Here is a 14,209-nt window from a genome sequence, read left to right on the forward strand (position 1 = left end):
TTGCCTTGCTCCTCTCCTTGTGTCTTTTGAATAGTTTACTTTAAAGCAATGTCCTTTTTTGCATGGACAAAGAGAGACAGTGGTTAATATGCTTTGGTAACATGGGATTTAATTGGCTTCAAATATTATTCACTCCCGGGCATCTGCTTTCTCGACTTAAGCCTCAGCTGCCCTCAGTTCCTAGCACCCCCAAAAGCAGGGTCCCGACGAGGGACAGGATGGACCCAGGGCAAGCAGTGAGTTATGTGCTACCCTGGCATCAAGATGGGCCTGGCCAAAGAGCCTAGTGCTTAGCTATAAGTTAAGAGCTTGGTCATGGATAAATGCTGTCATGATCCAAAAGCAACAACGAGACTAGGGCCCTGCTAGGGATAGGAAAGACTAATCTGGCCTGAGCACTGTAGTCTGAGATTGAGATGGCCCCAGGAGAGCAATTCTATAAGTTTAATGCACCTCTTTCTTTCTCCATACAAAATGATTGATATTATGAATGCTTATATGTTAGTTGGACAAGGAGAGGAGAAACACACCTATGGAATTCGGCTCTTGGGTGGGTGTCCTGCTGAAAGAGAATCTGTTCTGGAAGCAGCATCCTCTGAGGGAAAGAACTTGACCCCTATTGATTGTGACCACACCTATGTGTAAGCCCCGACCCCTGATGCTGGGGGATTTAACTAGGCTGTGAGAGTGGGCTGGGGGCCGGTCCTAGTGCCAGATCTGGAGAAGCCAGATCGAGATCCAGATCCAGAGGAGAAGGAGAATGAAGTAGCCTGGGGGAGGAAGGAGCAGGAGGAGAATCAGAGGAGAATGGAGATGGGATTGGAATAAACTGCAACTGAGACCAACCAGCCTGGCCCTGTTCCTTCCTTCGCCTGCCTCATCATCGCCATCAACCTCCCCGGGGTGGGGGAAGCGGCTGGAGACTACTGAACGTGGGCAGCGGGAGAGATAGAGCGCCGCTGCCCTGTGCCCGGTGTGGTGCCCCCTCTCCTCTTTTGTGTGTGTTTACACAACCATCACCCCCACCCGCCATCCCTTGGCAGACGCTTTCCTTCTCTGTCTGTGTGTCTCTCTCTGTGGGGCACTGTGGTTTGAAATACTGAGACTGAAAGGCTGTCAAGAATGTCCCTTTGCCTACTTTTAACCCTCAGATCTTGTCCGGTGTGATCATTCCCAGCTACTGCTGTCACACCTCTCTCTTACCTGCCCCCGGCCTACACACACTCAGGGTTGGTCCCAACCACTGGCCAGTCCTTCTAGTCCCATTTTCCCGGGCCATGGATATTAGTCTCCTACTCTATATATTATGCAGATGTGTATTTATAGCCCACAGGCAAATGCGGTCACTCTGCGCCTGTCCCTCCCCTTCTGACTCATCTTGCTCTGCACGCTACTCCCCACGTCCGTCCACGAACAGGCCGATTTCTCGACTTCCTTTTTTGTCAGGGTGTTTCCACATCTCCTCTAATCTGTGCCGGCCAGCTGGTGTGGGTTTATGATGGTGATTTTAGAATTTTCCAGAAGAGCGTTTTGTTCTGTTTTGGTTTGGTTCTGGTTTATTTATTTATTATCTCGGGTCACATGGGAGTGGAACCCCCGCCTCACGCATGCAAGGCAGATACTCTGCCGCTGAGTCACATCCTCTAGCCTGGGATGGCAGTGACCAAGCACGAAGCCACACACGGAGCAGGGCTGCGGACATGTCCTGCCCGCGTGTGAAGGAGTTCCTGCCCCTGAACCACTGCTTTGGAAGGCCGGTCTGTGGACAGGCCACAAAGGTTAAAAAAAAATTTTTTTTTCTAAAGGCCGAAAATTACTGTTCTAGAATCGAATCCATACGAACTATGCTCTCTCTCCCTACATTCCAGGGCGTGGAAAAGACCCTCCAACTGTTCTTTCAGGCGAGGCAGACACCCCAAGGCTTAGGAATTATTTCCTAGGACCAAAACTGGGGCCGGAGCGATAGCACAGCGGGTAGGGCGTTTGCCTTGCACGCGCCCGACCCGGGTTCGGTCCCCGGCATCCCATATGGTCCCCCGAGTACCGCCAGGAGTAATTCCTGAGTGCAGAGCCAGGAGTAACCCCTGAGCATCGCTGGGTGTGACCCAAAAAGCAAAAAAAAAAAAAAAAAAAAGCAAAAAACAAAAAAACACTTTTCTGTGCTGCATCTTAAAATCACCAAGTCCCTCCGCCTGCAGTTTGGGGGTGTCCTGCCTGTGACGACAGGCCCAGTGCCGTGTGCTAGGCTTCCCCACATGCTGCTGTTTACACAGCGATTATTTCTTGTTTGTTCTGTTTGGGGTCACACCTGGTGGTGCTCAGGGCTTTACTCCAGGCGGGCTCGGGGGACCCCCTGGGATGCAGGGGATCACACCTGGGTCAGCAGCCAGCAAGGCCGGGTCACCCCTGCTCTGGCACGTCATACCCGCGATTCCTCCCCGAGGGCTTCCTGGGGCCAGGGCCACTACAAAGTGAGCCCGGAGACGTTCCTGAGAAACCAGGCGCCCTGGGGGCAGGATTCTGAAACGCTGAATCTGCCTCAGTGGCTTCTTCCAAATTTCAAAAGTCCCGATTCTGACCAGAGAATCAGCGAGTATCAGATTTTCCCTGTTAACTCTCTGAACTGGGTCAGGACAGAACTGGGCGCCTCCCCGGGGAAGTTCAGGCCAAAGCCACCGTGTTACTGGGGGGTGGAGCCCACCCTCCCTCCACCCTGAGGACCTCGGTGGCTGGTGACAAATGCTTGGTCCTCGGAATCCGGGCCCGGGAAGCTCCAACAAGCCTGGGACGCGAGGGGCTGCAGAGAGAAGAGACTGTGCCCATAGCAGCGCATTTCACAGACGCACACGCAGCGGCTGCCGAGGCAGCGGGAGCCCCTGGGCCAGGGACGGCGAGGAAAGTGGCCGGAAGGAAGGCGGAAATCAGGGGCCGGACAGAAGAGGCACTTGCCTTGCAGGTGGCTGACCCAGGCTCGATCCCTACGAACCCATCTGCCCTTGAGCGCCTGCGGGAATGAACCCCGAGCACACTGCCAGGTGTGTTCCGATAAATAAGTGAAAAATAAATAAAGGCAAAAATAAAAAGGAGCAGATTTTACAGTGGCTTTTCAGAATAAATCAGAAACAACCCACGTGCCTTAGAAGGCACCAGTGCGAGATAAACGCGGGTATCGCACACCATAACCAGGGGCCCGGGGAGAGAGCACAGGGGGCGAGGCACGCGTCTCGCACGCAGCCAACCAGGACTCAGTCCCCGTCCCCTCAGGACCCCGAAGGCTCGGCACCGCCGCTGTGGCCGCTGCTCGAGAACGAGCCAGCACAGCCTCTACATCCGCACTCGGCAGACGGCTCTCGGGGTGGGGGGGAAACACCTTCCTGGGCTCCTGAGTCTGGCTCCTGGGTCAGCAAGTTAAGCAGACAAGGCAGAATTATTAGCTACTGGTAGGGCAGGGGGCGGGGAGGAGGTTTATTCTTCTAGAAGCAGCGGGTGGCTCGGGTTCGAGTCTCGGGGCAGGTGCGAAGCTCCCTTAGGATGGGGGATGAGTCTGGGGAGTGGGCCAGCCCCGGCGGTGAGGCTTGCCAGGGAGAGACGCTGAGCTGCGCCCCAGCCCCCCGGAGGGGCCCGCGCCCGGCAGCCACTGTGTGTGCAAGCTCCTCCCGGCCAAGTGCTCTGTCCGTCCGGGCAAACGGCCGCCATAGCCACACACACACACACACACACACACACACACACACACACACGGGAACGGAAGGTGGGGGGCTGGGAGCAGGACGGGGGCCATCAGCGCTGGCCAGGGGGGGCAAAGGTCTCTGCTCCTTGTCCGAGGGAAGCGGGGGCCGGGGACTCTGACAGGAGTGCTCCTCGGCACTGTGGGCCAGTCAGGCCAGGCCGGGCCGGACGCTGCTCCTCGGGGCGGCCGGCCGCCGCCTTCCGTGCCGAAAACCAAAAGTGGTGTAACATGAGCGGAATCTGATTTTGAAATGTAAAAAGGTAAAAAATAAAAGGCAGAGACTGGAAAGTGGAGTAGAACAAACAAAGAGCACTTTGGAGTTCTCTCTCCTTCCTCCTCCCCCCTCCTCCCCCTCCTCCTCTTCCTCCTCCTCTTCCTCCTCCTCCTCCTCGCCTCTTCCTTTCTTCCTTTGTCCTCAACCTCCTCTTTTTTTTTTTTTTTCCCAGCAGGTCTCAGGTCTTACCCCTGGCTCTGCACTTAGGGATGGTTCCTGGTGGGCTCCAGGGGGTCCCGGGGAATGCAGGGGGCGTGCAAGGCAGGCGCCCCACCTGCTGCACTGTCTTCCCAGCCCTTGGGAGTTACTCTTCGGTTTGGGGTTCTGTGTGTCTACCAAAGTTCCTCACACCACTGCATTTCTTTCTTTTTTTTTTTTGCTTTTGGGTCACACCCAGCAATGCACAGGGGTCACTCATGCACTCAGGAATCACCCCTGGTGGTGCTCAGGGGACCATATGGGATGCTGGGATTCGAACCCAGGTCGGCCACGTGCAAGGCAAACGCACTACCCGCTGTGCTATGGCTCCAGCCCACACCAGTGAATTTCTTAAAGGATTAAGGAAGAGGTTTAAAATCTTCTTTTTGCTTCTTTTGTTTTGGGGCCACACCCGGTGATGCTCAGGGGTTACTCCTGGCTCTGCACACAGGAATTACTCCCCACAGTGCTCAGGGAACCACATGGGATGCCGGGGATGGAATCCGTGTTGGCGCCCTCCCCGCTGGGCCATCTGGCTCCAGCCTTGGTTTGAGAATGTTAGAGATTCAGTGAGTCAGGGAGGGTGTGGAGGAAAGAGGGAGAAGGTAGAGGACGGAAAGAAAAGTAGAGGAGGAAGACAGAGGCGCCTGTGACGCAGCGTGCTGAGGGCTGAGCCCCGGGTCCCATCCCAGGTTCCCTGGGCACCACCGGGAATAGCCACGGTGGTCTCAGAATCTCTGGGCTGGGCAGTGCCCATCAATGGCCCAGCAGGCAGCCCTCTGCTACAGAGGGCCACGGACCCAGTCCCCTGAGGTCCACTTGAGAGCCCCCCCAATGAGAGAGACAGAGAAAGACACAGAGAGACAGAGACAGAGACAGAGATAGACAGAGGGAGAGAGAGAGAGACGGAGACAGAGAGACAGAGAGACAGAGGGAGAGAGAGAGAGAGAGAGAGAGAGAGAGAGAGAGAGAGAGAGAGAGAGAGAAACAGAGAGAGAGAGAGACAAACATTGGAACCGGGGAGACAGCACAGGGGTAGATGTTGGCCTTGCATGCAATGCGGCCGGCTCTGGTTCAGTCCCCGGTACCACATCTGGTCCCCCTGGCACCACTCTGAGTGACTCCTGAGCACTGCCAGCTATGGCCCAAAAAGAAACAAACAAGAGACAGATATTTACTAAGAGGCAAAACTAATGCTTCGAGACAAGAGCTGGTGGCAGGAAAAGGTTCTAGTACTATGTGGTTTCTGTACTGACTGTATGTCTCATAATCGTATCATAACCATATGACTTTATTCCCCACTTTACAACGGCAGACCCCATCAGAGCCTGGGATAAATACATCACTCAGCTACTCAGCTGCTGTGAGACGCCACGAGCATTCAGCAATGGCACATCCTGGACAGGCCTGCCGGCTTTTCAGAAGGGAAGTTTCTGTCCGCTGAAGGAAGGCCCACTAGAATCTTCTTTCCTTCCCTCCTGCCCCTCCATCCTTCCCTCCTGCATGGGATTTAAGACCTAAATGTCAGATTCGACTCTGTAAATTAGGAGCATTTCATGACATTGAATCCAGAGGCATCTTCAATGATTCAGTGCCATTGGCCAACCAAATGGACACAAAGGTCAACAAATGGGACCACATCAAATTAAGAAGCTTTCAGACTGCACAAGAAACAGTGGCCCTGGGGCTGGAATGATAACACAATGGGTAGGGAGTTTGCCTTGCACACAGCCGACCCGGGTTTGATTCCCAGCATCCCATATGGTCCCCTGAGCATCGCCAGGAGTAATTCCTGAGTGCAGAGCCAGGAGGAATGCCTAAGCATCGCTGGGTGTGACCCAAAAAGAAAAAAAAGAGAGAGAGAAAATCATCCTTTATCTTAAGTATGATGTTCAGCTACTCCAAGCTCTGTTTTTGAATTCCTGCTGTGTGTCAGAGCTTGCTGTGAAGTTAGGGCTGAACAGAAGAACGGAGGAGCCCGTGCTCTTGGACAGCCCCGTGTGTGTGGGGGGGTACCCGTCACCCCAGGATGCAGTTACAGTCCTCGAGTGCTGAATATTAACCCTAAGAATGTTAGGCTTCATCAGTGAATCACCTCTCTTCCTCCTCCCAGAGAAGCTCACAGTGCTCCTGTGAGACCCCCAACCCGTTGAGTTTATCTTTAATTTTCCCTTTGTGTTTTACACCTCACTGTCACAGTTCCCCAAGCCAATCTTGGTTACTGTATATATAAGGCAAAACTTTCTGGTAGTTCTGGATTTTGTATTTGCAGTGAATTACTTGCTTTTCCATGTCCCCTATAGCCTTTTCATATTTTACTATAGAGCAACGTTCTGTGGTTAAACACAAAAAGACCATTAATGCCATGCTCCTAATATTTGGAACCCTGAAATATATCTACTCCTGCGCATAGTTACTTGGTCATACTTACTTGACTCAGGCTTCAGTTGCCGTAGTTCCTAACACCCCAAAAGGGAGGTCCCGCCGTGGGACTGGGATGAACCTGGGGCGAGTGGCAAAGCTACCTGGCATCAAAATGAGAGTCTAGAAAGCATAAATGCACGGTCTTGATGCACGCTATCACAGCCTAAGAGACAGGACCCCCATGGGGAAGGACAAGCTGAACCGACTTGAGGATTTAGTCTGGGATTTACGGTAAAAGTCTCGCTTGTTCTCAGAGCCCAGAAAACCAAGTTTTGGGATCTTTATCTCTTACTGTGTTTATCCAAACAACTGTAAGTATTGGTAAGAACTAGACTTAATTGTTCGACTAACTGTTTGACTTAATTGTTTGATATATAGAGCTAGAAGGAAAGAGAAAAGCCATACAGATATCCCTGGGAGACAGAGGTCTCCTTGAGTTTATCTCCCCCACCACCCCAGAATCGCCTCTGCCGGAATGTTCTCCCTCTAAATCACACAGACATGAGTCCTACGCCTCTGACCCCTCCAGATGCGCTATAGGGATGCTAGCAGCCCTGCATTAAACGGGCCATTTTCGCCATCAGGTGTGGTTCCCTCTCTCTGTCTCTCTGCCAGGGAGGGCGGGAGGCGGCTCTCGGCCACCGAACACACACGCGTCACCACAGCACCTGAAGGCTGCTCCGTCAACTCACACTTGAGGACAGATGATGACCTGTGCGGCGACCAGGGACACTGCTCACGTAGAGAAGGCAGATTGCACAGGGAACACTGAGAAATCCTGTTTCCCCTAGAGGCGGGCTGGAGGCCAGACGAGCTGAGAGCCTCTGTGGGGCCATCTGAAGTCCAGAGCGGAAGAGAGGAAAAGAGCGTTACGCTAGGACCAAGCGCAGGATGGGTCTTTTCGCTGTGAGTTTTGGTTTTGGGTTTGGGGCCTGCTGTGCTCAGGGCTTAGCCCTGGTTCTGCATTCCGGGGTCAGTCTTGGTGGGGCTCGGGGAACCCAGGTCAGCCATGTACAAAGCAAGCACCCTATCCCCTGCGCCGTCTCTCTGACACAGGCCTGTGACAGCAATAAACAGAAAGTTACACTGCAGACGCTGGAGAGATCTCAGGACACACATCTCAGAGCCAAGGTCCAGTCCTTGCCTAGGCCCCGGTGGGGGGCGGTCACACCTGGCAACCCACAGGTATTACTCCTGGCTCTGCACTCAGGAATTACCCCTGGCAGTGCTCAGGGGACCATATGGGATGCTGGGAATCGAACCCGGGTCGGCCGCGTGCAAGGCAAACGCCCTCCCCGCTGTGCTATTGCTCCAGCCCCTAGACCCTGGAGTTTAGTAGTCAGGAGAGAAGCGTGAGCCAGGAGTGTCACGGGAAGTCACCAGCCCTCGGGTAGGAGGTGAAGTTGGGGCTGCCCAAGGGAGGCTGAGGGTGGACTTGGGCTCTAGCCACCAATGGGAGGTGCTGGGAGAGCGAGAGCTGGACAGCGCCAAAGGAGCCCAGGAACCCGGTGACCACACTGATGTGAGGCTGTACCCACCAGAGCAGGACTCTGGAGAGGTGAGACCAGGGCAGGGGAGAACGTCGAGGCGCAGGACTTGAGGGTGAGATGGAGTCTCACTGGCATGGTGGAACGCTGCGAGCTCCGAGGAGAGACGGGGATCGGGAAGGAGGTCTGAGAGCTTGGCCAGGGTTTGTCTCGGTCCCGAGGGATGTCCCTCTCCTCCACGCCCCGACACAGTTTCTGTGCTTTGTCCTGGCTGCCCAAACTTGCTGCAGCCGTCATTCCCAATCCCTCCCGCACTTCTTTCCAGCTAATCATTAATGATGACAGATTTCATAGTAGAAAGCGATTACTTGGGGATAAAACAGAACGGGGCTTACGTCCCTTGGCCAGTGCCCTGGGACAGTGTTGGGGTCTGTTCAGGGATCCTCTCCAATTGCTCCTAGGTTGGAACTGAGGCTGCAAGGCGGGAGGTGGCTCTGCTCCCCTCCCTTGCACGCCTCTTTGCAGGAGTCTTTCTCTTTGCCACCTCAAGACTGTTCACAGCATCTGAAACAGGCCCCGGGCGGGATGGGAGAGCCAGAAATGGGGGTCTATTACTCAGCGTAGGCGTTCAAGAGAAAATTGGATGGATTCGGTCCAGAATGCTGCCACTCAAACAGCAGAGAGTGTTCTCTGATACCATGTCAAAGAAAATGCCTTTTTCTTTTCCTTTTATTTGGGTCACACCCGGCGATGCACAGGGGTTACTCCTGGTTCATGCACTCAGGAATCACCCCTGGCGGTGCTCAGGGGACCCTATGGGATGCTGGGATTCAAACCCGGGTTGGCCGCGTGCAAGGTTGGGATTCGAACCCGGTTGGCCGCGTCACACCCAGTGATGCACAGGGGTCACTCCTGGCTCGTGCACTCAGGAATCACCCCTGGCGGTGCTCAGGGGACCATATGGGATGCTGGGATTCGAACCCAGGTCGGCCACGTGCAAGGCAAACGCCCCACCCGCTGTGTTATCACTCCAGCCCTGAAAACTCCTTTTTCAAAGACGGGGACACTGGTGCAAAGCCCACCCCAGCGAAAGGCAATTTCAGCCTGGCCTTGTTAGCTCGCCAAGGGTTAGTGGGGGGTTGTTTGCTGGGAGAGGGGGGTGCTCTGAGCTCAGGACTCGCTCCTGGTGGTGGGAGACCATCTGGGGTGCCAGGGATCAACCCCCCCATAGACCCAGCACCTTACCCTGGCCTAGCCCAGGTTGGGATCTTCCATCCGCACCCACGAGTAGGTCCTTCCCTTGGCCACGGGAGGAGCAGACGCGCTTCCGCAAGCCAAGCCCGGGGCTGCCCCTTCCCTTACCCGGTCCCGGGTCTCCCCTCCCCTCTTTCCCCGGTCCCTCACCCCCCTCAACCCCACCCTGGCTGGGCTGCTGGCCGGTCCAGGAATCGCCCACAAAGCCAACCAACCCGGCTGCCCTCTGCCCGCCCGCCCCGGCCGGGCGACACGCGCCGCGGGACAAACGTGTCCCTTGCGTGGGATGCACACGTGGGGGCCCGCGCTCACCTCTCATCCTCCTTGGGGGCGTCCGGGGCGGAGAGGGGCTCCCTGCCCACGGCCAAGTCCTCCTCCCCGGCCGCGGGGGGCGCTGGCCTGGCCGCACGGCCGCGACAACCAGGGGCGCCGGGAGGGGAGGGGAGGTGGGCACGGCCAGCCGGCCCGCACTGGGCACGCGAGCGACGCCGACGGGGTCCTGCGGGCGGGCTCAGCGCAGCGCAGCGGCCCAGCATCCAGCGGGCCTCCTCGAGCGGCGGAGGGGCGTGGCCGGTGGGCGTGGCACGCTCTGGGGGCGTGTCCAAGGGCAGCGATAGGATGTGGCGGCCCGTGGGCGGGGATGTGGGCGGGGCCACCGAGGGGAGGGCGGGGCCTCGGCGCAGGCTCCCGTCAGCATCCTCATCCCGGACAGTGCGGGGCCGCCGCCGCAGGCCGCCCGCGGTGCTGATGCTGCGCGCGAGCCCAGGCCCGAGGCGGTGGGTCCGACTGAGCCGCAGCCGCCCCGGGAGAGGCCAGCGGGCGCCGCGGCTGCGGGAAAGCCTTTGCTCCCGGGCTGAACCTCTGTGGGCGTCGGAAAGGCCACTCTGCACAAAGGCCTTCTGCAAACAGCGGCGTGTGCAGCGGTCTGCGCCCACTGCTGCAGCTGCGTCCGACTCCGGGCCGCCCCGAAAGCCTTGGGAAGTGCAGCACATGTCGGGGTGGGCCCGAGCGGTCCCGCAGTTCCCGGCGGGGAAGGGGCCCGTGCGCTTAGCGGGTGTGGGAACGCCCCGCTCCGGCCGCGAGGAACCGCAGTCACGGACAGTCACGGTCCCGAGGCAGGCACGGGAGCCCCGCAAACCCGAGAAAGGCGTCTGCGGCGCCGCGCCGCGCGGGGCCGAGCCCCAGAAGGCCCCTCCCCGTGCAGAAAGTTCCAGGGTGGGCGCAAGAGCTCTGCCGCGCTCAGACACACAATCCGCTAAGCAGAGGCCGGCGGCCGGCGGCGTTTCAGAGCTCAAGGCCCTGCAGGCAGACCGGCTGCCCCACCCTCCTGATGCTGCAGCCGCCCGAGGCGCACCCCTGAAGTCACTTTTTGCAGTGTTGAAGAAGAGGCCGCTAGCCGCCAGCACTGGACTCCCCCTTCCTTTCTCCCAAGGGTCTGGAGGTTTTTCTCACCCTTTGCTGCTGCCTGGCTCCTCGTGTTAAGAAATGTCCCTAAGGAGTCGCAACAATAGCACAGTGGGTATAGTGCTTGCCTTACACCCCACCGACCCCGATCACACCCCCCCACCACCACCATATATGGTCCCCGACACGGCCAGGAGTGGTCACTGAGTGCAGAGCCAGGAGGAACCCCTGAGAACCACTCCCAGAAAGGAAGAAAAAAGAGCGAGAAAGAGAGGGAAAGGAGGGCTGGAGCGATAGCACAGCGGGTAGGGCATTTGCCTTGCACGCGGCCAACCCGGGTTCTAATCCCAGCATCCCATATGATCCCCTGAGCACCGCCAGGAGTCATTCCTGAGTGCATGAGCCAGGAGCAACCTCTGTGCATCGCCGGGTATGACCCAAAAAGAAAAAAAAAAAGAGTGAGGGAAAGAAGACAGAAAGGAAGAAAAAAGAGTGAGAGAGTGAGGGAAAGAAAATAAAGACAGGAAGGAAGAAAGGAAGAAGAGAGAGTGATAGAGAATGTCCTGCGGCCCGAGTGGTCAGTGCTGACCTACAGAGCAGTGGCCAGTGTGAGGCCAGAGTAAGCAGCAGGACTAGCCCCGGGGGCCTGTGCTCAGACCGTCCCAGGCGGGTGCGCTCTGCGTGCTTTGGGTGGAATCCGGCAGGAGCTCCGGAAACTCCAAACCCTGGGGTTGTCCCCACACCGCTGCCCCAGGGCCTCCCGCCTCACATCAATTTGGTGACCAGGGCTACCCGGTCCTAGGCTGCTAGTACCTAACTCAGCCTGGTTTGGGTTTACTGGAGGAGGAGGGGACACCCAGCAGTGCTCAGGGGTTACTCCTAGCTGTGCACTCAGGAATCACTCCTGACAGTGCTCAAGGGACCATTTGGGATGCTGGGATCAAACCCAGGTTGGCCGCGTGCCAGGCAAACGCCCTCCCCTCCAGCCCTCGGCCTGTTTTTTTTCTCGTAGCAACTATCCTCTCTCGAAACAGACACCCAGACTTGGGACGCAAGTGACCCACAAATTTCCCATTTCCAAGGGTTCTCATGTTTTCTACGCCCAGAGCTATCTCCTGTATCTCTGTTGGTTTTCTTCCCGCCAATAATAAAAACCCTTCATTCTTCACAGTTCTTCAGGGCACCTTCATACTGGCTAGGTAAAATGTTGCCTGGTTCATGAATCGTTGCATTTTTATTTTTAAATTAAATTAGCTTGTTTGGTCTTGGGCCACACCTGCTTGTTCCTGGCTCGGGGGTTACTCCTGGTGGGTGCCCCTGATGTCAGGCCAGGGATGGAAACTTTCGGCTTCAGGCAACACCAGTGCCTTACCCCGGTACCATCTCTCTGACACGGCATCTGAATGCGAATCTCATTGTTACGGCACATGCCTGACATGCATAATAACTGGGTTCAATTCCCTGCACTCCACTCACCCCCTAAATTACATTGTGTTAAATGCATAAGGTTGAATTTTGCAATATCATTGCCAAATACTTTTTATTCATTTTGACATATGCACACATAGCAATTAAATATTCCCCAGGTGAAAAAATACTGAATAATGAAGTACTTTGGAAGAGGGAATCACTGTATCACTGTCATCATGTTGTTCGTCCATTTACTTGAGCGGGCATCAGTAATGTCTCTATTCTTCTAAGCCCTGAGATTTTAGCAGCCTCTCCTTACTCATCATTCCCAATGATTGGAGGCTCTTTCAGGGTCAGGGAAATGAGACCTATCGTTACTGTTTTTAGCATATCGAATATGCCACGGGTAGCTTGCCAGGCTCTGCCCGTGCAGGCAGGATACATTCGGTAGCTTGCCGGGCTCTCCAACGACAGTATATATTGTCATCCCATTGATCAACGATTTGCTCAAGTGGGCCCAGTAATGTCTCCATTCATCCTAGCCCTAAGATTTTTTTTTAATTACTTATTTTTTCTTTTTTGGGTCACACCTGGTGATGCTCAGGGGTTACTCCTGACTCTGCACTCAGGAACTACCCCTGGTGGTGCTCAGGGGACCATATGGGATGCTGGGAATTGAACCCAGGTCAGCCGCGTGCAAGGCAAACGCCCTACCCGCTGTGCTATTGCTCCAGCCCTGCCCTGAGATTTTTAACAGCCTCTCTTTACTCGTCCTTCCCAACGGTGCCGGTGCTGCATTAGAGGCTCTTCAGGGTCAGGGGAATGAGACCCATCATTGTTACTGGTTTGGGCATATGAATAGGCCACGGGGAGCTTGCCAGGCTCTCCCACGCAGGCAGTAAACTCTCGGTAGCTTGCCAGGTTCTCTGAGAGGGAGAACTAGGCTATCAGATGGAAGAGGGAAATAAGGTAAATTTCACTTTACAACAAAGCAAAAAAGACTGGGATAAGTATGTACAGGTTTTTTTTTTCTTTTTAGGTCACACCCAGTGATGCTCACGGGTTACTCCTGGCTCTGCACTCAGGAATTAACGCTGGCTGGCGGTGCTCAGGGGACCACATGGGACGCTGGGAATCGAACCCGGGTCAGCCGCGTGCAAGGCAAATGCCCTACTATGCTATCACTCCAGTCCCAAGTATGTACAGTTTTTACAAAGTATTTTCACATTGGCCAATAGTTCAAATTTGGCTTCTAGGAAAAGTTGTCTATAGTTCATTGACTCTTTATCTCAGTGTTTCCCATGTCACCTACAAATTGGAAAGTCCAGATACCAAACACACACTTGAAATTTTAAAAAATCAGCAGTCAGTCTCCCTAGGAAGTGAGTGGAGGGAAGAGGACAAGACAGCGATATAAAAGTAAGAGTTTAACCCATTACTTTATTAAAGAAATTTTATGAGCACTAAGATATCATTTTAGTCCACTGTTCTTTAACAGACACTTTAAACAATGGCCGAAGAAGCAATTTTATCAATTTACTCCAGGAAGTGCTCCCTACCTAAGTAGCACTCTGCTGACTTGTGAAACATCTGGACACTAGAGCACTTTGGTAGAAATTAGATTACAAGTTGAGACACACCCAGACTCTGTGCTGGAATCTAATGGCCAATGAGTCATTGTTGGAGTGGGAACACTCAGTTTTTGTGACCATCACTGGACTAATTCACCCACCGGACAGCCAATGAGAGCTGTGGAGTCAGGAGGCCGAGACAACAGACTGTTGATTGGCATCCTCAGAGTTGATCTGCAAAGGCAGGACTTAGTTTGGCTTAAGCCATCCAGACAAGTGACTCAACAAATTAAATGTAATCCAACCAAAATTCTGTCACTTTTCAGATGCCGGTATGGGAGGAAAGAAGGAGCTCAAGAAAAATTCATGTTGAGATATTTAGTGCTGAATTTTAAGCAAATCTTCCACCAAAATTTCCTTGAAGAATACTTTTTCACCATTAGCATGAAAGAAAAGA

The 14,209-nt window shown here is 54.9% G+C and overlaps 1 protein-coding gene across 1 annotated transcript in view; it reads right to left on the reverse strand.

Moving 5' to 3' along the window:
- Positions 1-9,909, reverse strand: part of ABCG2 (ATP binding cassette subfamily G member 2 (Junior blood group)) — a 124,387-nt gene extending 114,478 nt beyond the window's left edge. The window contains exon 1 of the mRNA XM_055140298.1: positions 9,680-9,909. Within this exon, the coding sequence (XP_054996273.1) occupies positions 9,680-9,903 (224 nt within the window). The 5' untranslated portion in view covers positions 9,904-9,909. The remainder of the gene's footprint in view (positions 1-9,679) is intronic.
- Positions 9,910-14,209: the final 4,300 nt, after the last annotated feature.

This window comes from Sorex araneus, chromosome 5 (genome assembly GCF_027595985.1).
Source record: "Sorex araneus isolate mSorAra2 chromosome 5, mSorAra2.pri, whole genome shotgun sequence".
In the NCBI taxonomy this organism is placed as follows: Eukaryota; Metazoa; Chordata; class Mammalia; order Eulipotyphla; family Soricidae; genus Sorex; species Sorex araneus.